This window comes from Mustelus asterias, chromosome 9 (genome assembly GCF_964213995.1).
Source record: "Mustelus asterias chromosome 9, sMusAst1.hap1.1, whole genome shotgun sequence".
NCBI lineage: Eukaryota > Metazoa > Chordata > Chondrichthyes > Carcharhiniformes > Triakidae > Mustelus > Mustelus asterias.
In genome coordinates this window covers 66,046,274-66,073,742 of record NC_135809.1, presented here as the reverse complement: position 1 = coordinate 66,073,742, position 27,469 = coordinate 66,046,274, and the positions used below count along the sequence as shown (strand labels likewise).

The 27,469-nt window shown below is 47.4% G+C and overlaps 1 protein-coding gene across 9 annotated transcripts in view; it reads right to left on the bottom strand.

Annotated features, from left to right (window-relative positions):
* LOC144498728 (protein-methionine sulfoxide oxidase mical3a-like) overlaps window positions 1-27,469 on the bottom strand; it is a 702,250-nt gene that overhangs the window by 528,085 nt on the left and 146,696 nt on the right. For all 9 annotated transcript variants that reach the window (XR_013498748.1, XM_078220302.1, XM_078220301.1 and 6 more), the window contains exons 5-6: window positions 11,481-11,582; window positions 10,193-10,348 (exon numbers count right to left, since the gene is read on the bottom strand). Coding sequence is in view for 8 of the 9 variants with exons in the window: in XM_078220302.1 (XP_078076428.1) it covers window positions 10,193-10,348; window positions 11,481-11,582 (258 nt within the window). In the remaining variant the exon portion in view is untranslated. The remainder of the gene's footprint in view (window positions 1-10,192; window positions 10,349-11,480; window positions 11,583-27,469) is intronic.

The window sequence follows — 27,469 nt, the reverse complement described above, 5'->3', positions numbered from 1 at the left end:
GTTATAGTCAGGTAGTGACACCAGGGTCTCGGAAGGAAGACACGTGGGTCACAGTTAGGAGGGGTAATAGTCAGAAGGGTGATGTGCCAGAAAGTACCCCAGTGGCAGTCTCCCATAAAAGAAAGGGATGGGCAACAGATGGGAGAAGGGAAGGGAGTGAGCAGTCTGTGGAGGGATCCCCTGTGGTTGTCCCCCTCCAAAATAGGTATATTGTTTTGGATTCTGTGGAAGGGGATGACCCTCCAGGGGTAAGCCACGAGGACCAGATCGCCTCCACGGAGACAGGCTCAGGGGTCCGGAAGGGAAAGAAGGGGTTTAGGAGAGCGATAGTTGTGGGGGACGCAATGGTTAGAGGCACGGACAGACGGTTCTGTGGGAGTGAACGAGAATCCAGGATGGTAGTCTGCCTCCCTGGTGCCGGGGTACTGGATGTCTCCGAGAGGGTAGGAAGCATATTTAAAAAGGAAGGTAGTCAAACGGATGTGATTGTACACATTGGTGAAAATGATGTAGGTAGGAAGAGCAGGGGGGTCATACGAGAGAAATTCAGGGAGTTGGGTGCTAGGCTAAAAAGTCAGACCTCCAGGGTAGCAATCTCTGGACTGCTCCCGGTGTCTAGTGCAAGTGAGGCTCGGAACAGGGGGATTCTACAGTTGAACGCGTGGCTAAAGGACTGGTGCAAGAGGGAGGGTTTTAAATTCATAGATAACTGGGAAATCTTCAAGTCAGAATGGCAACTGTACAGAAAGGATGGGTTACACCTCAACTGGATGGGAGCAAATATCCTGGCTGGGAGTTTTGCTAGAGTGTTTCGGCAGGATTTAAACTAGTGTGGCAGGGGGGTGGGGAACAAAACAGGAGGTCAGTAAATACTGAGGCTGGGGTTGAGCTGGGGGCCAGGGCAAGGCTAGCTAAGAAGAGGAGCACTCTGGAGGAGGATAACCTGACTGGGCCTGGAGGTCTGGAGTGCATCTGCTTCAATGCGAGGAGCGTAACGGGTAAAACAGACGAACTTAGGGCCTTAATGCTTATGCGGAATTTGGATGTGGTTGCGGTGACGGAAACTTGGTTAAAAGGACAGGACTGGCAGCTGAATATTCCGGGGTATAAGTGTTTTAGGCGAGACAGAGGAGGGGCTAAAAAAGGTGGGGGAGTAGCGATATTAGTTAAGGAGCATATTACCGCGGTGCAGAGGGTAGACAACTTAGGGGGGTCATGTACTGAGTCGCTGTGGGTGGAACTCAGAAACAGGAAGGGTGCAGTCACTATGCTGGGGGTGTACTACAGACCACCCAACAGCCCACGGGAAGTGGAGGAAAGGATATGTCAGGAGATTCTGGATAGGTGCAGAAAAAATAGGTTGTTGTAGTGGGGGACTTTAATTTCCCTGGCACAGACTGGAAAGTGCTGAGAGCTGGGGGTCCGGACGGGGAGGAATTTGCAAAATGCGTACTGGAAGGTTCTTTGGAACAGTATGTAGATAGCCCGACTAGAGAGGGGGCTATACTGGACCTAGTTCTGGGAAATGAGCCCGGTCAGGTCGTCAAAGTTTCGGTAGGGGAACATGTGGCAAATAGTGACCACAACTCTGTTAACTTTAGGATAGTAATGGACAAGGATGAGTGCTGTCCTACGGGCAGGGTGCTAAATTGGGGGAAGGCTGACTATAGCCGGATTAGGCAGGAATTGGTGGATGTTGATTGGGAGAGGATGTTCGAGGGTAAGTCCGCGTCTGGCATGTGGGAGTCTTTTAAGGAACTATTGATAAGGCTGCAGGATAGGCATGTGCCTGTAAAAAGGAAAGATAGGAAAGGTAGGATTGGAGAGCCGTGGATAACCAGGGAAATTGAGGATCTGATTAAAATGAAAAGGGAGGCGTACGTTAAGTCCAGGCAACTGAAAACAGATGGAGCTCTGGAGGAATACAGAGAGAGTAGGAAAGATCTCAAACGGGGAGTTAGAAGGGCAAAAAGAGGTCACGAGATGTTCTTGGCAGGCAGGATTAAGGAGAATCCTAAGGCATTCTATTCATACGTTAGGAAAAAAAGAGTTGTCAGGGAGAAAATCGGACCTCTCAGGGACAAAGGAGGGGAATTATGCTTAGAACCCAAGGGAATAGGGGAGATCCTAAATGAATACTTTGCATCGGTATTCACGAAGGAGAGGGGCGTGTTAACCGGGAGTGTCTCGGAGGGAGGTGTTGACCCGTTAGAGAAAATCTCCATTACAAGAGAGGAAGTGTTAGGTTTTTTAGGGAACATTAAAACTGACAAAGCCCCAGGGCCTGATGGCATCTATCCTCGACTGCTCAGGGAGACGAGAGATGAAATTGCTGGGCCTCTGACGGAAATCTTTGTCGCTTCTTTGGACACGGGTGAGGTCCCTGAGGATTGGAGGATAGCGAATGTGGTCCCGTTGTTTAAGAAGGGTAGCAGGGATAACCCAGGAAATTATAGGCCGGTGAGCTTGACGTCCGTGGTAGGAAAGTTGTTGGAGAGGATTCTGAGAGACAGGATGTATGTGCATTTAGAACGGAACAATCTCATTAGTGACAGACATCATGGTGCCTTACAAATTTGGAGGAGTTTTTTGAGGAAGTGACAAAAACGGTTGATGAAGGAAGGGCCGTGGATGTCGTCTATATGGATTTCACTAAGGCATTTGACAAAGTCCCACATGGCAGGTTGGTTAAGAAGGTTAAGGCTCATGGGATACAAGGAGAAGTGGCTAGATGGGTGGAGAACTGGCTTGGCCATAGGAGACAGAGGGTAGTGGTCGAAGGGTCTTTTTCCGGCTGGAGGGCTGTGACCAGTGGTGTTCCGCAGGGCTCTGTACTGGGACCTCTGCTATTTGTGATATATATAAATGATTTGGAAGAAGGTGTAACTGGTGTAATCAGCAAGTTTGCGGATGACACGAAGATGGCTGGAATTGCGGATAGCGAAGAGCATTGTCGGGCAATACAGCAGGATATAGATAGGCTGGAAAATTGGGCGGAGAGGTGGCAGATGGAGTTTAATCCGGATAAATGCAAAGTGATGCATTTTGGAAGAAATAATGTAGGGAGGAGTTATACAATAAATGGCAGAGTCATCAGGAGTATAGAAACACAGAGGGACCTAGGTGTGCAAGTCCACAAATCCTTGAAGGTGGCAACACAGGTGGAGAAGGTGGTGAAGAAGGCATATGGTATGCTTGCCTTTATAGGACGGGGTATAGAGTATAAAAGCTGGAGTCTGATGATGCAGCTGTATAGAACGCTGGTTAGGCCACATTTGGAGTACTGCGTCCAGTTCTGGTCGCCGCACTACCAGAAGGACGTGGAGGCGTTAGAGAGAGTGCAGAGAAGGTTTACCAGGATGTTGCCTGGTATGGAGGGTCTTAGCTATGAGGAGAGATTGGGTAGACTGGGGTTGTTCTCCTTGGAAAGACGGAGAATGATGGGAGATCTAATAGAGGTGTACAAGATTATGAAGGGTATAGATAGGGTGAACAGTGGGAAGCTTTTTCCCAGGTCGGAGGTGACGATCACGAGGGGTCACGGGCTCAAGGTGAGAGGGGCGAAGTATAACTCAGATATCAGAGGGACGTTTTTTACACAGAGGGTGGTGGGGGCCTGGAATGCGCTGCCAAGTAGGGTGGTGGAGGCAGGCACGCTGACATCGTTTAAGACTTACCTGGATAGTCACATGAGCAGCCTGGGAATGGAGGGATACAAACGATTGGTCTAGTTGGACCAAGGAGCGGCACAGGCTTGGAGGGCCGAAGGGCCTGTTTCCTGTGCTGTACTGTTCTTTGTTCTTTGTTCTTATCAAGCTGAAGGGTTCTCAGTACGACTAATCTCTTTCTGAAGAAGAGTAGGTCATCAATGACAGCGAGGTGCTTGCACTGTTCAAAATTCTGACATGATATTGGATTCGTGGGGATACAGATTGTCGACCCTTCCAGAGAATATTCTCAGATTTGAAGACATTCGCTATCCCATTTCTGGGCTTGCTTTATTTCCTGCAACTTTCGAGTAGTAGCTGTTAATTGCTGAGTGATTAAGGACATACATGTTTCAATCTCCTCGATGAAGTTTAAATCCTCGGTTCCTTCTGATGGTATTCGTGACAGTACACGAAGCTTCCCGTCCCGCCTGCCATGGGAACTGTAGCGGGTGGGACACGGACCATGCAAAGGTCCATTGACGTCTAGCGGGATTTTCTGGTTTTGAGGCGAGTACGGCCAGAAGGTCCCGCCCCATGTGTCTGCTGTTGCTTGATGTTACATGGGTAAGATGGGTATCGAGGGATATGGGCCAAACGCAGGCACTTGGGACTAGCTCAGGGGTTAAATAAAAGGCAGCAAGGACAAGTTGGTCCTGACTATTCCATGTAACGGATGAATGAACACCGCTCGACAATCACCAGGCAAGACTGTTCTCTTCCTGTTGGGGAGCACTTCAGCGGTCACGGGCATTCGGCCTCTGACATTCGGGTAAGCGTTCTCCAAGGCGGCCTTCGCGACACACGGCAGCGCAGAGTCGCTGAGCAGAAACTGATAGCCAAGTTCCGCACACACGAGGACGGCCTCAACCGGGATATTGGGTTCATGTCACACTATTTGTAACCCCCACAGTTGCCTGGACCTGCAGAGTTTCACTGGCTGTCTTGTCTGGAGACAATACACATCTTTTTAGCCTGTCTTGATGCTCTCTCCATTCACGTTGTTTGTTTCTTAAAGACTTGATTAGCTTTAAGTATTCGCATTCCAACCATTATTCATGTAAATTGAGTTTGTGTCTTTATATGCCCTGTTTGTGAACAGAATTCCCACTCACCTGAAGAAGGGGCTTGGAGCTCCGAAAGCTTGTGTGGCTTTTGCTACCAAATAAACCTGTTGGACTTTAACCTGGTTGTTAAACTTCTTACTGTGTTTACCCCAGTCCAACGCCGGCATTTCCACATCATGGCTGCTGTTGCTTGACATTTTCCTTTCACAAACTCTGTAATAGTTATGAATCATCAATAATAGTACGAACTGCTGAATTCTGGGCGGCGTCTTTTCAATTTCTTTCTTGTTCAGAGGATGACTAGTTCTAACTTTGATACAAAGTCTGAAAATTTTTCGCAGTAATGTTCCTGACGTCACAGAGTATAAAGGGAGCATGGCTTCTGATTGGTGAGTGCTGGTCAGATGCTCGTTTTTGTTGAGCTGTTCATTCCCTTGGTGCTGCAGGGGAAGGAATCTCACTGCAGTACAGGGTAAGTGTGTTTCAGTCTTTATAAAAGGCTCATACAGTACAAGGTAGTATACTAGGGAGAAATTTAGGAGGCTCATTTGTTAGAAAGTAATAACTGTAATTTTTAGGTAGCTAATTAAAATTTAACTTATAATCTAACAGTCAATAGAGGGTTAGTCATGTCAGTTGGTGGGATTGTGTGTTCCGCCTATGAGATGTAGTAAATCATGGATACTGAGAGCGTCCCTGATAATTGCATCTGCAGGAAGTGTACCCAGCTTCAGCTACTCATTGAACAAACGAATCAGTCTGAGCAGCAGTTGGAGTCACTAAGGAGCACACAAATGGTGGAGAGCGTCATAGATAGAAGTTATAGAGACATGGTCACACCCAAGGTACAGGAATATAGATGGCAGACCGCTGGATGGGGCAGACAGTCAATACAGGAGTCCCTTGTGGCTATCCCTCTGTCAAATAAGTATTCCATTTTGGATACTGATGAAGGGATGGCCCATCAGGTGACAGCAGCAGCCACTGCAGTGGCACCACAGCTGGCCCTGCTGTACAGAAGGAGGGACAAAGCATGGTGTAGCAATTGTTATTGGGGATTCGATAGTCAGGGGCTTCTATGGCCAAGACAGAGTCTCCAGGATGGTATGTGTCTCCCTGGTGCCAGGGTCGTGGATGTCTGAGCAGGTACAGGGCATCCTGAAACAGGAGGCACACCCACATATCCACATTGGCACAAATTACATAGGCAGGAACAGTAACTAGGTCGTGGAACGACAACCAAGGGAGTTAGGTAGTAAGCTAAAAAGCAAGACCTCTAGGGTAGCAATCTCAGGATTACTCCGTGTGTCATGTGCTACTTGAGGCAAGGAATAGAGAGAAAGCACAGTTGAACACATGGCTAAAGAACTTATGTGGGGAGGGAGGGCTTCAGATATGTGGATCATTGGGATGTCTTCCAGGGAAGGTGGGACCAGTAAAAAGGAGAGATTGCATCTAAACTGGAAGGACACCAATATCCTGGCCAGGAGGTTTGCTAGTGATGCTCAGGAGGGTTTAAATTAGTGTGGTAAGGGGGTGGGAACCGGAGCTTGAAACTAAGGCAAATATAGCTAAGAAGAAGGGCAGTCAGGAGAGGTCGCTGAGCTCAGCAGGACAGGAGGTTTGAACTGTATTTGCTTCAATACAAGTAGTATAACAGGTAAGGCGGATGAGCATAAAGCCTGGATTAACGCGGGGAATTATGATGTTGTTACTATCACAGAGACGTGGTTGAAAGAGGGATAGGTTTGGCACCTTAATGTTCTGGATATTGATGTTTTCGCCAAGACAGGAGAAGAAGCAAAAGAGACGGGGGAGTTGCATTACTGGTTAGGGAGCATATCACAGCTGTGTTGAGGGAGGACACCTTGGAGGGATCTTGTGAGGCATTATGGGTAGAGCTCAGGAACAGGAAGGGTGCAATCACAATGCTGGGATTGTACTACAAGACCTCCCAGCTGCCAGCAGGAGATAGAGGAACTGAAATGTAATCAGATTCTGGAAAAATGTGAAAATAACAGGGTTGTTGCGGTGGGCAATTTAGACTTCCCCCATATTGACTTCCTCGTAACTCACTTAGGTTTCGATGGGCAGGATGGGTTTTTGAATCAGTATGTGGATAGTCTAACAAGGGAGGGGAGGGGGCCACACTGGACCTGGTATTGGTGATCAAAGTTTCAGTGGGGCATGCATTTTGGGAATAGTAACCATAATTCTTTAAGTTTTCGGATACTTATAGATATGAGGACAAGAGTGGACCTCAGGTGAAGTTGTTAAACTGGGGGAAGGCCAACTATAACCTTATTAGGCAAGACTTGGAGAATGTGGATTGGGAACGGCTGTTTGAGGGTAAATCAACATCTGACATGTGGGAGTCCTTTAAAGATCAGTTGATAATAGACATGTTCCTGAAAAATGGGACAGGAATAGCAGGATTCGGAAACCTTGGATGACGGGGGAAATTTTCAGCTTAGTCAAAAATAGGAAGCATACATAAAGGTCTAGGCAACTAAAAACAAACAAAGCCCTTGAAGAATATAGAGAAAGTAGGAAGGAGCTCAAACGGGGAGTTCGGAGGGCTTAAAGAGGCCATGAAATGTCTTTGGGCAGCAGGAAAGAATCCCAAGGCATTTTATACATATAATAGGTACAAGAGGGTAGCCAGGAAAGAGTAGGCCCACTCAAGGATAAAGGGAGGTTATGCATGAAGCCAGAGGAAGGGGTGAGATCCTTAATGAGTACTTTGCATCACCGAAGAGAGTGACATGAGAGTTGTTGAGGTTAGGGAAGGGTGTGTGAATACTCTCGGGTAGGTCAATAAAGTAAAGAAAAAGTGTTGGGTCTCTTAAAATGCATTAAGGTAGACAAGTCCCCAGAGCTACATGGGATCTATCCCAGGGTACTGTGGGAGACAAGAGAGGAATTAGCTGGGACCTTAATAGATATCTTTGCATCCTCTTTGGCAACAGGCGAGATTCAAGAGGACTGGAGAATAGTCAATGTTGTTCCTTTGTTTAAGAAGGGAATTGCAGGCCAGTGAGCCTGGCATCAGTACTGGAGAAGCTTTTGGAGAAGATACTGAGAGACAGGATTTGTTCATATTTTGAAGCAAATGGATTTGGTGTGATAGGCAACATGATTTTGTGTAGGGAAGATCATGTCTCACCAACTTGAGTTTTTTGAGGAGGTGACAAGAATGATTGATATGTTACAGCTGTATAAAACTTAAGTTCAGTCACATTGGGAGTATTGCATGCAGTTCTGATCGCCATGCTACAAGAAGGACGTGGATACTTTGGAGAGGGCATAAAGAAGATTTACCTGGTCTGGTTTGGCTGGTCTGGAGGGTTTTAGGTATGTGGAGAGGTTGGATAAACTCGGAGTGTTTTCACTGAAGGCTCAGGGGCGACCTGACAGAGTCTACAATATTATGAGAGGCATAGATAGGGTGGAGAGTCGGAGGTTTTTTCCTAGGGTGGAAAGGTCAACTACAAGAGGGCACAGGATCAAGGTGAGAGGGGGAAGTTTAGGGGAGACACGGGGGAAAGTTTTTCACAGAGGATGGTGGATGCCTGGAACACACTGCCAGTGGAGGTGGTAGAAGCAGGCACATTAGCAAGGTCCAAGGCATATCTTGATAGACACATGGACAGAATGCGAACAGAGCGATAGAAACCGTATAGTGGGTCTAAATAAGGATTAGAAATCAGCACAGGCTTGGTGGACTGAAGGGCCTGTTTCTGTGCTGTATTGTTCTGTGTTCTTTGAGTTGTGGAAACTCTCTGTAATTCCAATAGCTTGTACAGTGTGGCCTAGTAATTTAATCATAGGTTTGCAAACTCACATTTTTCATTTAATGTTAGCCCTGTAAGACTCTCAGGACTGCTCCGACCCTGTGATCATGCTCTTCTCTCATGGGTGTATCGGTATGTCATCCATGTGGCATATTACTGCTTCCATGCTTTCTGGAACATGAAACATTGTTCTCTGGAAAATTTCTAGAACAGACAGAGCTTTAGAGATTCCACGGGATGGTCAATCAAGTGGGCAAGTTCCTATCAAATTTAGCAGAAATCAATGAACCCTTGAGACAGCTGTTGAGACAGGGTCAATAGCGGTGCTAGAATATGGACCAGCAAAATGCTTTTGAAGGATTAACTAATTTTCAATCTCTTCTGAAATATTGGCATATTCTGACCCAGAATTACCGACCATTATAGCAGCAGATTCCAAAGGACAATCTATTGAAACAATAACATCTGAATGGTGTTATAAATGCGGTCAGCAAACTGGATTATTTGTCCAGACGCAACTATCAAAGTCTAAAGTACTCTGGGTGAGTTTGACAAGGCTGTCATCCACTGACACTATCGGGTGGATCTCATGTTCCACTGATTTGTTTAGTTGAATTAAATCCACACAGATTCTGATAGAGCTGCTTATAAAACTGATCTAAACAAGCTTTATTCATAACACAGTTTAAGTATAATTAAAACTCTAACAAAATTAAGCACAGGTTAAAAATGAAAGGAAACAACTCTAATTTCTAACTTATCACTATTTCACTGTCACTTTTTCTTATCACTCAGACGTAAATGCCACTTTTAAACACAGTTTGCAAATCCAGGCATACTTGATATAAATTGTGTTAAAAGCCTTTAAGCTTTCAGAGAGTTTTTAATTTTCATAGGAGCGCGCACACTTCTGCCTTTAAACAAACCAACCAGAAATTGAACAGAAAGCTCTTTCTCTCTCTGCTGCATACCTAGCTCCTCCCATTAACCACATCATCACATGACCCTATCGATCAACCAAACTAATCAAAAACCCACATTCCATTCCTTTAATCAAAAACCGCAGGGGACCTTTTTTTTGTAAACAGAAGTCCATTAGCTCTCTCCTAAGGAAACACTACATGGCTAAAATAAATAATTATCCTGCTTTTGCAGCATCTGAGCTGTATTCCTTCCATACAAACCAACTACCTGCAGAAAAAATCAACTTAAAAATTGTCCCCTTAACCATAAAATATATCAATAGCACAGTATAATCATAATGTGATGTGGGTGTCATTGACAGGGCCAGCATTTATTGGCCATCCCTTATTGTGCTTGAACTGAGTTTCAGAGGCATTTAAGATTCAACAACATTGCTGTGGATCTGGAGTCACATGTAGGCCATGGCAACTGCCCAACTCTAGGGCAGTTAGGAATGTGCAATAAATTCTGGTCTAGCCATCAAAGCCCACAGCCCTTGAATGAATCAAAGAAACATAATATTAAAATTCGAGCCAGGGCATTCAGGGGTGATGTCAGGAAACATTTCTCTACACCAAGGGGAGAGAAAACGTGTGTCTCAAGAGACTGAATTCCTGAAGTTAACTGGAACTTTCAGCATTGGGATCAATCCAACACAAACCTGTGGCTTCCTTCAGGTCCTGGAAGAATTTCTGGTTGAAAATGAAGGCGACGCCACTAATCTCCTCGGCCTGGGCTTCCTCCCGTGTGTGCCGGTTAATGAAGTTGGCAGTGATCGCAATTGCGAGTTTCCCTCGGAACTCCTTTCTCCTAAAACCTTAAACAGGAAGACAGAGTTAGTCATGGGCTGAGCTACCTGCTGTACTCAACCCTGACCCTCCATTTGGCAGGAAGATGAACAAAGCATTAGAAAGCAGAGACAAGATGCACAAAAGATCAAAAGGACACTAGAGTCGGATATAGTAAGATATCATGTGGGATTAGGCAGAGAAAGAATACAAGAGAAGGTGGTGGCATATGGTAATATCAGTGGATTAGTTATCCAGAGATCCAGGCTAATGCTCTGGAGCACACGGGTTCAAATCTCACCACAGCAATTGGTGAAATTTCAACTCAATTAATAAAATCTGCAATTATAAACGAGTGACAAAAAGAGTGTGCAATGTCCAAGGAGAGGGTGGAACTGAAGATCAGAGAGTCTGTCGGGCAGCAGGGCCTGTTCCTGTGCTGTAATTTTCTTTGTTCTTTGACTCCTAGCTTATCCTGAAACTCCCTATTCCTCACTCTCTTCCTTGGAGAATTCACTGTCTCCATCATTCCGCCCCACTCCCTTGGAGAATTCATTCTCTCCCATCACTCCCTCTCCCTCCCTCGGAGAATTCACCCGTCACTCCTTCTCTCTCCCTCGGAGAATTCACTCTCTCCCCATCATTCCTTCTCGGTCCCTCGGAGAATTTACTCTCCCCATCACTCCCCCCCACTCCCTCAAAGACTTCACTCTGTCCTCATCACTCCTTCTCTCCCCCTAGAGGCAGCACGGTGGCACAGTGCTTAGCACTTGTGCCTCACAGTGCCAGGGACCCGGGTTTGATTCCTGACTTGGGTCACAGTCTGTGCGGAGTCTGCATATTCTCCCCATGTCTGCATGGGTTTCCTCCAGGTGCTCCGGTTTCCTCCTACAGTCCAAAGATGTGTGGGTTAGGTTGATTGGCAATGCTAAATTGACCCTAGTTCAGGGGGATTAGGAGGGTAAATACATGGGGTTTTGGTGATAGAGTGGGATTGTTGTTGATCTCCCCATCACTCGTCCCCACTCCCTCAGAGAATTCATTCCCTCTCGAACACTCATCCCCACTCCCTCGGAGAATTCACTCTCCCCATCCCTCCTCCCCACTCCCTCAGAGAATTCAATCCCTCCATCACTCCCCTTTCCATTTTACTACGCTTACCTTCCAGTGTGTTTCTCCGGCCATCAGCTCCAATCACAACATCAAACTCAAACTGTGTCACCTTGTTGGTTGAAGGGTTAATTTCTGCTCTCCAGCCAGAATCTGAAATAAGAAGCAGGTGTACCGATGAGTGATGGACAGGAGTGGCACGCTTTCTAGTCTGTGGGCCCAGCCATCATGGTACTGAGTAGTCTCCTGGGCAAGGTTCAGATTCAGATGTTAGAACAGCAGCATACTCCCACAGAAATGACAGGTACACTGATCACCAACCATTATTATCACAAGTGAATAAAGTATGGTATTAGTTAACCTTGTTTGATTGTGTTTCTCTCATTGTCACAACAGCAGTTTAAGAGTTTGTCAATCGCAGTGGAACTTTTTCACAACCAGAATCAGATATGGTTTAATTCAGAAACCGAATTGGACTAGTTATATAAATACAGTGGCTACCAGAGCAGGTCAGAGGTTGAGAATCCTCCAGAGAGTAACTCACTTCCTGACTCCCCAAAGCCTGTCCACCATCCACAAGGCACAAATCGGGAGTGATGTGTGCAGCTCCAAAACATTCAAGAAGTTCGACAAGGAGGAGGTAGTAGATGCTTTAGTGGACATAAAGGTGCATAAATCCCCAGGGGCTGATGATGTATCCTGGGCTGCAATGGGGCGGGGGGAGAGAGAGATTGCAGAGGTCCTGAATGGAGATATTTAAATCTTCATCGTCTGCTAAATGATTGGAGGATAGCAGGGCTATGCCAGGTAATTATAGGCCAGTTAGTCTAATATCAGAGGGAAATTATTGGAAAAAATTCTGAGGAACAGGATTATTCAACACTTGAACAGGCAGGGATTGATCGGGGACTGATCAGGGACAGTCAGCATGGATTTGTTGGTTGGAGATCCTGGGAAATCTTGTCTATCTAATTTAATTAAGTTTTTTGAAAAGGTAACTAAATTTATTGATGAGGGTTGTGCAGTTGATGTTGTTCACATGGACTTCAGTAAGGCCTCTGAAAAGGTCCCACATGGAAGGCTGGTCCAACAGGTTACATGGGATCCAAGCTAAATTGGCAAATTGGATTCAAAATTGGCTTGTTAATAAGAGGTAAAGGGTGATGGTGGAGGGTTGCTTTTGTGATTGGAAGCATGTACCCAGTAGTGTACATGATGTGGAGATGCCGGCGTTGGACTGGTGTAAACACAGTAAGAAGTCTCACAACACCAGGTTAAAGTCCAACAGGTTTATTTGGTAGCAAACGCCATTAGCTTTCGAAGCGCTGCTCCTTCGTCAGGTGGAGCGGGAGATCTGCTCACAAACAGGGCATATAAAGACACAAACTCAATTTGCAGAATAATGATTGGAATGCAATTCTTTACAGCTAATCAAGTCTTAAAGGTACAGACAATGTGAGTGGAGAGAGCATTAAGCACAGGTTAAAGAGACGTGTATTGTCACCAGACAGGACAGCTAGTGAGATGTTGCAAGTCCAGGCAAGTTGTGGGGGTTACAGATAGTGTGACATGAACCCAAGATTCCAGTTGAGGCCGTCCTCATGTGTGCGGAACTTGGCTATCAGTTTCTGCTCTGCGACTCTGCGTTGTCGTGTGTTGTGAAGGCCACCTTGGAGAACGCTGACCCGAAGATCAGAGGCCGAATGCCCGTGACCACTGAAGTGCTCCCCAACAGGAAGAGAACAGTCTTGCCTGGTGATTGTCGAGCGGTGTTCATTCATCCGTTGTCATAGCGTCTGTATGGTTTCCCCAATGTACCTATGTACAATGTGCTTAATGCTCTCTCCACTCACATTGTCTGTACCTTTAAAACTTGATTAGCTGTAAAGAATCGCATTCCAATCATTATTCTGTAAATTGAGTTTGTGTCTCTGTATGCCCTGTTTGTGAGCAGATCTCCCACTCCAACTGACAAAGGAGCAGCGCTCCGAACGCTAGTGGCATTTGCTACCAAATAAACCTGTTGGACTTTAACCTGGTGTTGTTAGACTTCTTACTGTGTTTACCCAGTAGTGTACCACAGGGATTGGTGCTGGGACCCTTGTTGTTTGTCATATACTGTTATGAAGAAGAGGTGGATCGGCCCTCTAAGAACTAACACCTAACCATTCAAAAAGGAGTATCTCGCCTCATAATCTGTAAAAGTGAGTGTGAAGTAGTATGATCTGCACTTCAGCAACGTTTAGTGGTTAAATAAAAATAACGACCTGACACTCTCTCTAAAACCGACAAGTAACAATTTATTTATCTCACTAGCAGTGAACAAACTATTAACAAACTGAATAAAACACGATTCAAATAGAATGCTGTTTAGATAAATACAATTCCCACTTATTAACAAAAAAATTGAATGTGAGTCAATCTCTAAATTACAACTAGGTTTGGCATCTTCCGGAATATTCTGGGCTTTCTCTGTTGATTCTTCTACTGGAACTTCTGTTTTCTCTGGTAACTTCGTGATCAAGATAATGCTTTCTCCAAGAAATGGATGAGGCAGTTACTCTGGCAAATGGCAGTTGCTCCGGCAAATGGCAGTTGCTCCCTCTGCTTATTGTCCCACTGCCTTCTTCTTTTATATCTCTGATGACATCTCTACATCCCCTGCAATATTCTTGGTCCCAGGTTGCCAAAACCATCAAATTCAAAAGGTTGCTGGTATCCAAGTGCCTGATTTAAACTGATTGATTAAAATCAAAAGCCTGTTCAGTGTCAAATTGATTTGACTAAATTCAAAAAAATTTAAAACTCTATAAAGCCTGAAAGCCTGTTACCAAAGAAACACTGCAGTTTGGCCTTCTATACAAATGTTTCAGAAGGGATCGCAAACGCACCTGCATTTTTAAAAAACTTTCTAAGCACAGAAAAAACATCACCTTTTAACAGAATCGTACAATGCTTTCTCTTCTTTGCATTTTACAATTTTTAAATAATTTTATAAACACCAAATTCTAACATTCTACTCCTCAATCTATAATTACTCTACTCAACTTCCCCCCTTAAGAAAAAAATGATCCATCAACATCGCTTCATGTTGCAATACTTGCAATAAAGCATCCACGATAACATTTTGATGATCCGAAACATGTACAATCTGTCAATTAAATGCTTGTGACATGAGACTCCAACGAGATAATCTGGTGTTCTTGTCCATAAATCGTTTGAAAAATGTCAAAGGATCGTAATCGGTATACACAATTGTTTCTGATGCATTGTTTGCAACGTAAACATTAAAATGTTATAAGGCCATTATTGAACTCAATAACTCGTTTTCAATTGCTGAATATATTTTCTGGTTGATGTGTAGTTTTTTTGAAAAATAACCACAATTCCACAATCATCCTCCTGTAACACAGCTCCAATACCTACATCACTGGCATCGATGGCGACTTTGAAGGATTTCAAAAAGTTTCACGTGGTTAAAACGGGTGCGGTGGTTAACACTGCTTTTAAGTTCTCAAATGCCTCCTGGCATTGTTTTGTCCACCAAAATTTCATATTCTTTTTTTAATAAATCCAGCAACAGTGCCACTAAAGTTTGGTACAAATTTCCTGTAGAGTCATAGAGGTTTACAGTATGGAAACAGGCCCTTTGGCCCAACTTGTCCATGCCACCCTTTTTTTAACCCCTAAGCTAGTCCTAATAGCCCGCATTTGGCCCATATTCCTCTAAACCCATCTTACCCATGTAACTGTCTAAACGCTTTTTAAAAGACAAAATTGTACCCGCCTCTACTACTACCTCTGGCAGCTTGTTCCAGACACTCACCACCCTCTGTGTGACAAAAATGCCCCTCTAGACCCTTTTGTATCTCTCCCCTCTCACCTTAAACCTATGTCCTCTAGTTTTAAACTCCCCTACCTTTGAGAAAAGATGTTGACTATCTAGCTGATCTGTGCCCTTCATTATTTTATAGACTTCTATAAGATCACCCCTAAGCCTCCTACGCTCCAGGGTAAAAAGTCCCAGTCTATCCAGCCTCTCCTTATAACTCAAACCATCAAGTCCCGGTAGCATCCTAGTAAATCTTTTCTGTATTCTTTCTAGTTTAATAATATTCTTTCTATAATAGTGACCACAACAGTATTCCAAGTGTGGCCTTACCAATGTCTTGTACAACTTCAACAAGATGTCCTAACTCCTGTATTCAATGTTCTGACCAATGAAACCAAGCATGACAAATGGCTTCTTCACCACTCTGTCCACCTCTGACTCCACTTTCAAGGAACTATGAACCTGTACCCTAGATCTCTTTGTTCTAAAACTCTCCCCAACGCTCTACCATGAACTGAATAAGTCCTATCCTAGTTCAATCGACCAAAATGCATCATCTCGCATTTATCTAAATTAAACTCCATCTGCCATTCAGCAGCCCACTGGCCCAATTGATCAAGATTGCGTTGCAATCCAGGATAACCTTCTTCACTGTCCACTATGCCACCAATCTTGATGTCATCTGCAAACTTACTAACCATGCCTACTAAATTCTCATCCAAATCATTCGAATCCACTCAATCCCAAAAATTGTAGCACTTCCTTCTTCGAGGATGGTCTTGGAAGTTTCTCGGTGGCCTTCGTCTTCACATTTCTTGGTGTTATCCGTCCGTATCCAATGTTGTGCCCTAACGATGTCACTTCCGCCTTTGCAAGTTGTTTTTACTAAGTTTATAACCAAATTTGCCTTCCATAGTCTCTCGAAGAGCTCTGCCAAATACTCCATATGATTTTTCCATGAATGGCTAAAGATCATCTATGTAGACAGCACAATTAGTCAATCCTGGAACAACACTGCTCATAAGCCTTTGAAAAGTAGCTGGTGCGTTTTTCATCCCAAAGGGCATTACTTTAAATTTATATAGCCCATTTGGGGTTACAAAAGTAGAAACTTCTTTTGCTCTCTCTGACAAAGGTACTTGCCAGTAACCGCAAAGTAAGTCCAACTTTGTGATGCAAGTAGCTTGTCCTACTTTTTCCACACAATCCTCCAGCCTTGGAATTGAGTATGAGTCAGATTTAGTCACAGCATTGACCTTCCAATAATCTACACAGAATTGTTGAGCACATCAGGTTTGGGAACCAACACGAGCGGTGAACTCCACTCGCTTTGACTCGGCTCTATGATATCTTCTTGTAGCATCGCTTTCCGCTTCCTTCTGAATCTGCGCTGCTTTGAGAGGATTAAGCCGATAAGGGTGTTGTTTTATCGGAACAGCATTCCCTACCTCAACTTCATGTATGATGGCATTAGGCCTTCCCATTCTATTTCTACATAGGTCCTCATAGCACTGTAACAAGTCTTTCAATTCAGTCCTCTGTTCCTGGGTCAGATAGTTCACTTCCCTATTCCATTCCTTGAGGATTTCTTAATTATTCAATTTATTCTGAGGCACATCAAAACTCAAATTATCTGGATTTGATTCTTCATCATGAGTGGTAGTAACTAACACCAGTTTCTCCAGTTCCCTTTCCCTGTCATAGTACTGTTTACACAGTAAGAAGTTTAACAACACCAGGTTAAAGTCCAACAGGTTTATTTGGTAGCAAAAGCCACACAAGCTTTCGAAGCTCTAAGCCCCTACTTAGGGGCTTAGAGCTTCGAAAGCTTGTGTGGCTTTTGCTACCAAATAAACCTGTTGGACTTTAACCTGGTGTTGTTAAACTTCTTACTGTGTTTACCCCAGTCCAACGCCGGCATCTCCACATCATAGTACTGTTTAGCATGTTCACATGACATACGCTATACATTTTCTTTCCATCTGGCATCTTTACCAGATAATTCACCTGACTTAACTTCTTCTCAATCTGATAGGGAACACTAAACCTACCACTGGTAATAACACCGATATTTTATCCCCAGGGGAAACATACAAATTTTAGATTTCTTATCTGCTTCTTGCTTCATTCGGTGCTATGCCACCTTCATCTGTTGTCTAGCCAATTCACCCACTCTGTTTAATCTTTCTCTCACCTCAGATACATAATCCAACTGTGAGATCTCTGACTTTGGGCCGACCAACTTTTCCTTAATTAATTTTAAAGGTCCTCTTACTTTGTGTCCGAATTTCAATTCAAATGGTGTAAACTGAGTCCATTCATTTGGAACATCTCTAAGAGCAAATAATATAAAGGGATATAACCTTTAATATAACCTTTATCCCAATCAGTTGGGTAATCATAGAAATCATAGAAACCCTACAGTGCAGAAGGAGGCCATTCGGCCCATCGAGTCTGCACCGACCACAATCCCACCCAGGCCCTACCCCCACATATTTTACCCGCTAATCCCTCTAACCTATGCATCTCAGGACTCTAAGGGGCAATTTTTAACCTGGCCAATCAACCTAACCCGCACATCTTTGGACTGTGGGAGGAAACCGGAGCACCCAGAGGAAACCCATGCAGACACGAGGAGAATGTGCAAACTCCACACAGACAGTGACCCGAGCCGGGAATCGAACCCGGGACCCTGGAGCTGTGAAGCAGCAGTGCTAACCACTGTGCTACCGTGCCGCCCAATCCTGGCAGTAAGTCCTCAACATGGTCTTTAGGGTCTGCTGCCACCTTTCCAATGCTCTCAGATTCAGGATGATATGCACTTGATGTAAAGTGTTTGCTGCCTAAATTATCCATGACCTCCTTAAATAATTTGGCAGTAAAATTGGACCCTTGGTCTGACTGAAACTCCCTGGGTAATCCGTAGCGGGTAAAGAAGCAAGCAACTCCTCCACAATCATTTTGCCTTGACATTCTGTGAAGGAATTGCCTCTTGAAACCTGATAGACACATCCATTACGGTTAGCAAATACTGGTTCGCACTTTTGGTTTGAGGAAGGGGACCGACACAATCAATTATAACCCGTGTAAAAGGTTCTTCAAATGCGAGAATTAGTATCAAAGGCGCTAGTTTTATCACTGCCTGTGCCTTTCCTACCATCTGACACGAGTGACAGGTACGGCAAAATTCAACCACATCTTTATGTAATCCAGGCCAATAAAAATGCTTCTGTATCATAGCCTGAGGCTTGTTCACTCCTTGATGACCTCCTACAGGTAATTCATATGCTACCTGCAATACTTTCAGTCTATATTCTATCGGCAACACAATCTGGTGAACTTCTGCCCATTTCTCAACTGCACTTACATCCCATTTCACCATTAAATTTTATCCTTAAAGTTTGATACAGTTTGATTCATTTTCCATGTAGGCTTTATGATATAAATCCTTTATTGTCTCATCTTTCAGTTGTAACTCCATTTATCTTTCAGAACTAAACATCTCTGCCTGATCCTCTACCTACAGAGTGTTAGCTAACTGGACCTCAACTCCTTCATCTTTTTCTTTTGTTCTCCCTCCCTGTTTTAACTTATGGCTGTGGGATCTTGTCACCACACAGTCCGGAAAAACTCCTCAGTTCCCTGGGTTTCGTTTGGCTTTTCCACTACAATAGGCAGTGCTCCTACCTGTGATCCAGCTACATCTTTTCTAAGGATAAACTGTATTCCTGGATAGCCAATTTTTCCATCACTCCCACTATTACTTCCCCTGTCTTGATTGGACTTTCTAGCCTTATCTTACACAGGGGAACATTACTCCTCTCTCCATTTATTCCACAGATTACCAAGATTTCAAAAGGAGTGCAAATATTTTCATCTCTTACTATTAGAGACAGACTACCTCCCATATCTCTCAATATTTTAACTTCTTCACCTCCTCCCCCACTCTACCTGAGTAAACATTATCCACACAGATGAAGTCTTTGAAAAGATCGGGCGCTATCTTACTATCCAGCCTACGCCTAGGGTGTGCACTCTCCTTCAGCTCCTCGACTTCTCTTGAGATTTACTTCAATGCCTTAAATAATCCCACTGGTTGAGCATCTGTTACTACATCCTTTTTCGGAGTGCCTTTCTTAAGCCACCAGCACTGTGACATATTGGGTCCCACCTTATTACTGTGAAAACACCTGATGTCTTCACCTCTTTTTCACCCTCTTGGCTTTCTTTTTTCACAGATGGTAAACTGTTCCCAGTGTGATCTACTTTTTGTTTTTCATTGAAGGATCTCCCTCTTTCCCAATTTCTATCCCTCACGGAATGAAATTGTTCTCGGAACCTAGATTTCAATTTATGCACTAATGTGTATTCATCTGCAACCTCTAAAGCATTTCTCACTGTTTCAACCATCTGTTCCTCACTCTCACACAAGCAGATCACGCACAGACACACAGCAGCTCTCGCGCACGCGCAGCGGCCCTCAGGCGTGCGCACACACGGCGGCTGGCGCGCACACACGGCGGCTCTCACACACACGGCGGCTCACACACACACACACGGCGGCTCACACACACACACACGGCGGCTCACACACACACACACGGCGGCTCACACACACACACACAGCGGCTCACACACACAGCGGCTCACACACACAGCGGCTCACACACACAGCGGCTCACACACACAGCGGCTCACACACACAGCGGCTCACACACACAGCGGCTCACACACACAGCGGCTCACACACACAGCGGCTCACACACACAGCGGCTCACACACACAGCGGCTCACACACACAGCGGCTCACACACACAGCGGCTCACACACACAGCGGCTCACACACACAGCGGCTCACACACACAGCGGCTCACACACACAGCGGCTCACACACACAGCGGCTCACACACACAGCGGCTCACACACACAGCGGCTCACACACACAGCGGCTCACACACACAGCGGCTCACACACACAGCGGCTCACACACACAGCGGCTCACACACACAGCGGCTCACACACACAGCGGCTCACACACACAGCGGCTCACACACACAGCGGCTCACACACACAGCGGCTCACACACACAGCGGCTCACACACACAGCGGCTCACACACACAGCGGCTCACACACACAGCGGCTCACACACACAGCGGCTCACACACACAGCGGCTCACACACACAGCGGCTCACACACATTCACAACAGCTCACACACGCACACACAGCAGCTCTCACACACATTCTCACACACACAGCAGCTGACACAAATGAACAGCAGCTCACACACACACATGGCAGCTCACGCACACACTGTGACAAGTGGTGTTCCTCAGGGATCAGTGCTGGGACCTTTGGGAGAGGCTGTTTGAGGGTAAATCCACATCTGGCATGTGGGAGTCTTTTAAGGAACAGTTGTTAGGGCTACAGGACAGGCATGTGCCTGTAAAAAAGGATAGGAAGGGTAGGATTTGGGAACCGTGGATAACCAGGGAAATTGAGGGACTGGTCAAAAAGAAAAGAGAGGCGTATGTTAGGTCCAGGCAGCTAAAAACAGAGGGAGCTCTGGAGGAGTACAAAGAAAGTAGGAAAGAACTCAAACGGGCAATTAGAAGGGCAAAAAGGGGTCACGAAATGTCCTTGGCAGACAGGATTAAGGAGAATCCCAAGGCATTTTATTCATACGTTCGGAACAAAAGGATTGTCAGGGGAAAAATCAGACCTCTCAGGGACAAAAGTGGGGAATTATGCTTAGAGCCCAAAGAAGTAGGGGAAATCCTAAATGAATACTTTGCGTCGGTATTCACAAAGGAGAGGGATGTGTTGACTGGGAGTGTCTCGGAGGGGAGAGTTGAACCGTTGGAGAAAATGTCCATTACAAGGGAGGAAGTGTTAGGTTTGTTAGAGAATATAAAGACTGACAAATCCCCAGGGCCTGATGGAATCTATCCCAGGCTGCTCAGGGAGACGAGAGATGAAATCACTGGGCCTCTGACGCAAATCTTCGTCTCGTCACTGGACACAGGTGAAGTCATGATGTGGAGATGCCGGCGTTGGACTGGGGTAAACACAGTAAGAAGTTTAACAACACCAGGTTAAAGTCCAACAGGTTTATTTGGTAGCAAAAGCCACACAAGCTTGTGTGGCTTTTGCTACCAAATAAACCTGTTGGACTTTAACCTGGTGTTGTTAAACTTCTCACAGGTGAAGTCCCAGAGGATTGGAGGATAGCTAATGTGGTCCCGTTATTTAAGAAGGATAGGAAGGACAACCCGGGTCATTATAGGCCGGTGAGCTTGACGTACGTGGTGGGGAAGTTGTTGGAGAAGATTCTTAGAGATAGGATGTATGCGCATTTAGAAAGGAATAAACTCATTAACAATAGTCAGCATGGCTTTGAGAGTGGGAGGTCATGCCTCACTAACCTGGTGGAGTTTTTTGAAGAAGTGACTAGAATGGTTGACGAGGGAAGGGCCGTGGAAGTCGTCTAGATGGACTTTAGTAAAGCGTTTGACAAAGTCCCTCATGGTAGGCTGGTGCAAAAGGTTGGATCTCATGGGATAAAGGGGGAGGTGGCTAGATGGGTGGAGAACTGGCTTGGTCACAGAAGACAGAGGGTGGTAGTGGAAGGGTCTTTTTCCGGCTGGAGGCCTGTAACTAGTGGTGTTCCGCAGGGCTCTGTATTGGGACCTCTGCTGTTTGTGATTTATATAAACGATCTGGAAGAAGGTGTAACTGGGGTGATCAGTAAATTTGCGGACGACACAGAATTGGCAGGACTTGCAGATAGTGAGGAGCATTGTCAGAGGCTACAGAAGGATATAGATAGGCTGGAAATTTGGGCAAAGAAATGGCAGATGGAGTTCAATCCTGATAAATGCGAAGTGATGCATTTTGGTAGAAATAATGTAGGGAGAAGCTATACGATAAATGGCAGAACCATAAAGGGTGTAGATACGCAGAGGGACCTGGGTGTGCAAGTCCACAGATCCTTGAAGGTGACGTCACAGGTGGAGAAGGTGGTGAAGAAGGCATATGGCATGCTTGCCTTTATAGGACGGGGCACAGGGTATAAAAGCTGGGGTCTGATGTTGCAGATGTATAGAACGTTGGTTTGGCCGCATTTGGAATACTGCGTCCAGTTCTGGTCGCCACACTACCAGAAGGACGTGGAGGCTTTGGAGAGAGTACAGAGGAGGTTTACCAGGATGTTGCCTGGTATGGAGGGGCTTAGTTATGAGGAGAGATTGGGTAAACTGGGGTTGTTCTCCCTGGAAAGACGGAGGATGAGGGGAGACTTAATAGAGGTGTATAAAATTATGAAAGGCATAGATAGGATGAACGATGTGAAGCTTTTCCCCAGGTCAGTGGTGACGTTCACGAGGGGTCATAGGTTCAAGGTGAAGGGGGGGAGGTTTAACACAGATATCAGAAGGACATATTTTACACAGAGGGTGGTGGGGGCCTGGAATGCGCTGCCAGGCAAGGTGGTGGAGGCGGACACACTGGGAACATTTAAGACGTATCTAGACAGCTATATGAACGGAGTGGGAATGGAGGGATACAAAAGAATGCTCTAGTTTGGACCAGGGAGCGGCACAGGCTTGGAGGGCCGAAGGGCCTGTTCCTGTGCTGTATTGTTCTTTGTTCTTTGCTGTTTGTAATATATATATAAATGATTTGGAGGAAAATGTAACTGGATTGATTGGTAAGTTTGCGGACGACACAAAGGTTGGTGGATTTGCGGATAGCGATGAGGACCATCAGAGGATACAGCAGGATATAGATCAGTTGGAGACTTGGGCGGAGAGATGGCAGATGAAGTTTAATCCGGACAAATGTGAGGTAATGCATTTTGGAAGGTCTAATACAGATTGGAAATATCCAGTAAAAGGCAGAACCCTTAGGAGTATTGATAGGCAAAGGGATCTGGGTGTACAGGTACACAGGTCACTGAAAGTGGCAATGCAGGTGGAAATCATAGAAACCCTACAGTACAGAAAGAGGCCATTCGGCCCATCGAGTCTGCACCGACCACAATCCCACCCAGGCCCTACCCCCATATCCCTACATATTCACCCACTTATGCCTCTAACCTACGCATCTCAGAACACTAAGGGCAATTTTTAGCATGGCCAATCAACCTAACCTGCACATCTTTGGACCGGAGCACCCGGAGGAAACCCACGCAGACACGAGGAGAATGTGCAAACTCCACACAGACAGTGACCCAAGCCAGGAGAAGGTAGCCAAGAAGGCATACGGCATGCTTGCCTTCATCGGCCGGGGTATTGGCAAGTCATGTTGACGCTTTATAGAACCTTAGTGAGGCCGCACTTGGAATATAGTGTTCAATTCTGGTCGCCATACTACCAGAAGGATATGGAGGCTTTGGAGAGGGTACAGAAAAGATTTACCAGGATGTTGCCTGGTATGGAGGGCATTAGCTATGAGGAGAGGTTGGAGAAACTTGGTTTGTTCTCACTGGAGCGGCGGAGGTTGAGGGGAGACCTGATAGAAGTCTACAAGTTTACGAGAGGCATGGACAGAGTGGATAGTCAGAAGCTTTTTCCCAGCGTGGAAGAGTCAATTACGAGGGGGCATAGGTTTAATGTGCGAGGGGAAGTTTTAAAAGAGATGTACGAGGCAGATTTTTTACACAGAGAGTGGTGGATGCCGGGAACTCATTACCAGGGGAGGTAGTGGTCGCAGATACGGTCGTGACTCTTAAGGGGCGTCTTGACAAGTACATGAACGAGATGGGAATAGAGGGATATGGTCCCCGGAAGTGTCGGGGGTTTTAGTTAAGTCAGGTAGCATGGTCGGTGCAGGCTTGGAGGGCCGAAGGGCCTGTTAGTGTGCTGTAAATTTCTTTGTTCGCAGCTCACGCTCACACTGCAGCAGACACACACACACACACAGCTCACACACACATCAGATGACACACACACCAACACAGCAGCTCTCACGCATACATGGCAGCTCATGCACACACGGCAGCTCGCGCACGCACACACGGCAGCTCGCGCACGCACACACGGCAGCTCGCGCACGCACACACGGCAGCTCGCGCACGCACACACGGCAGCTCGCGCACGCACACAGGGCAGCTCGCGCACGCACACAGGGCAGCGCGCGCACGCACACAGGGCAGCTCGCGCACGCACACAGGGCAGCTCGCGCACGCACACAGGGCAGCTCGCGCACGCACCCGCGGCAGCTCGCGCACGCACACGCGGCAGCTCGCGCACGCACACGCGGCAGCTCGCGCACGCACACGCGGCAGCTCGCGCACGCACACACGGCAGCTCGCGCACGCACACACGGCAGCTCGCGCACGCACACACGGCAGCTCGCGCACGCACACACGGCAGCTCGCGCACGCACACACGGCAGCTCGCGCACGCACACACGGCAGCTCGCGCACGCACACACGGCAGCTCGCGCACGAAGACACGGCAGCTCGCGCACGCAGACACGGCAGCTCGCGCACGCAGACACGGCAGCTCGCGCACGCAGACACGGCAGCTCGCGCACGCAGACACGGCAGCTCACGCACGCAGACACGGCAGCTCGCGCACGCACACAGGGCAGCTCGCGCACGCACACAGGGCAGCGCGCGCACGCACACAGGGCAGCTCGCGCACGCACACAGGGCAGCTCGCGCACGCACCCACGGCAGCTCGCGCACGCACCCGCGGCAGCTCGCGCACGCACACGCGGCAGCTCGCGCACGCACACACGGCAGCTCGGGCACGCACACACGGCAGCTCGCGCACGCACACACGGCAGCTCGCGCACGCACACACGGCAGCTCGCGCACGCACACACGGCAGCTCGCGCACGAAGACACGGCAGCTCGCGCACGCAGACACGGCAGCTCGCGCACGCAGACACGGCAGCTCGCGCACGCAGACACGGCAGCTCGCGCACGCAGACACGGCAGCTCGCGCACGCAGACACGGCAGCTCGCGCACGCAGACACGGCAGCTCGCGCACGCAGACACGGCAGCTCGCGCACGCAGACACGGCAGCTCGCGCACGCAGACACGGCAGCTCGCGCACGCAGACACGGCAGCTCGCGCACGCAGACACGGCAGCTCGCGCACGCAGACACGGCAGCTCGCGCACGCAGACACGGCAGCTCACACACGCAGACACAGCAGCTCACACACGCAGACACAGCAGCTCACACACGCAGACACAGCAGCTCACACACGCAGACACAGCAGCTCACACACGCAGACACAGCAGCTCACACACGCAGACACAGCAGCTCACACACGCAGACACAGCAGCTCACACACTCAGACACAGCAGCTCACACACACAGACACAGCAGCTCACACACCCAGACACAGCAGCTCACACACGCAGACACAGCAGCTCACACACGCAGACACAGCAGCTCACACACGCAGACACAGCAGCTCACACACACAGACACAGCAGCTCACACACGCACAATACAGCAGCTCACACACGCACACACAGCAGCTCACACACGCACACACAGCAGCTCACACACGCACACACAGCAGCTCACACACGCACACACAGCAGCTCACACACGCACACACAGCAGCTCACACACGCACACACAGCAGCTCACACACGCACACACAGCAGCTCACACACGCACACACAGCAGCTCACACACGCACACACAGCAGCTCACACACGCACACACAGCAGCTCACACACGCACACACAGCAGCTCACACACGCACACACAGCAGCTCACACACGCAGACACAGCAGCTCACACACGCCGACACAGCAGCTCACACACGCAGACACAGCAGCTCACACACGCAGACACAGCAGCTCACACACACAGACACAGCAGCTCACACACGCACACACAGCAGCTCACACACGCACACACAGCAGCTCACACACGCACACACAGCAGCTCACACCCACAGACACAGCAGCTCACACACGCAGACACAGCAGCTCACACACGCAGACACAGCAGCTCACACACCCAGACACAGCAGCTCACACACCCAGACACAGCAGCTCACACACACAGACACAGCAGCTCACACACACAGACACAGCAGCTCACACACACAGACACAGCAGCTCACACACGCACACACAGCAGCTCACACACGCACACACAGCAGCTCACACCCACAGACACAGCAGCTCACACACGCACACACAGCAGCTCACACACGCACACACAGCAGCTCACACACGCACACACAGCAGCTCACACACGCACACACAGCAGCTCACACACGCACACACAGCAGCTCACACACCCAGACACAGCAGCTCACACACGCAGACACAGCAGCTCACACACACAGACACAGCAGCTCACACACACAGACACAGCAGCTCACACACACAGACACAGCAGCTCACACACACAGACACAGCAGCTCACACACACAGACACAGCAGCTCACACACACAGACACAGCAGCTCACACACACAGACACAGCAGCTCACACACACAGACACAGCAGCTCACACACACAGACACAGCAGCTCACACACACAGACACAGCAGCTCACACACACAGACACAGCAGCTCACACACACAAAAAATCACACACAGCAGTTCACACACACGCACCTACACACACTGCAGCTCTCACAGTGTGTGAGAGCTCTCACACACACACAGCAGCTCAGAGAAGGACGTGGTGGAAAGGGTGTGTAGATACTTTGAATCATGTTGAGATCAAAAAGGAGGTGGTATTGGGGTTCTTGAGAAACATCAAGGTAGACAAGTCCCCAGGGCCTGATGGGGATATACCCCAGAATACTGAGCGAAGCAAGGGAGGAAATTGCTGAAGCATTGAGAGAAATCTTTGTCTCCTCACTGGCTACAGGGGAGGTCCCAGAGGATTGGAGAATAGCCAATGTTATTCCTTTGTTTAAGAAGAGTAGCAAGAATAATCCAGGTAATTACAGGCCGTTGAGCCTTACATCAGTGGTAGGGAAATTATTGGAGAGGATTCTTCAAGACAGGATTTATTCCAACTTAGAAATAAGTGGACGCATTAGTGTGAGGTAACATGGTTTTGTGAAGGGGAGGTCATGTCTCACTAACGTGATCGAGTTTTTCGAAGAAGTGACAAAAATGATTGATGAGGGTAGGGCAGTGGATGTTGTCTACATGGACTTCAGTAAGGCCGTTGACAAGATTCCTCATGGCAGACTGGTGCAGAAGGTGAAGTCGC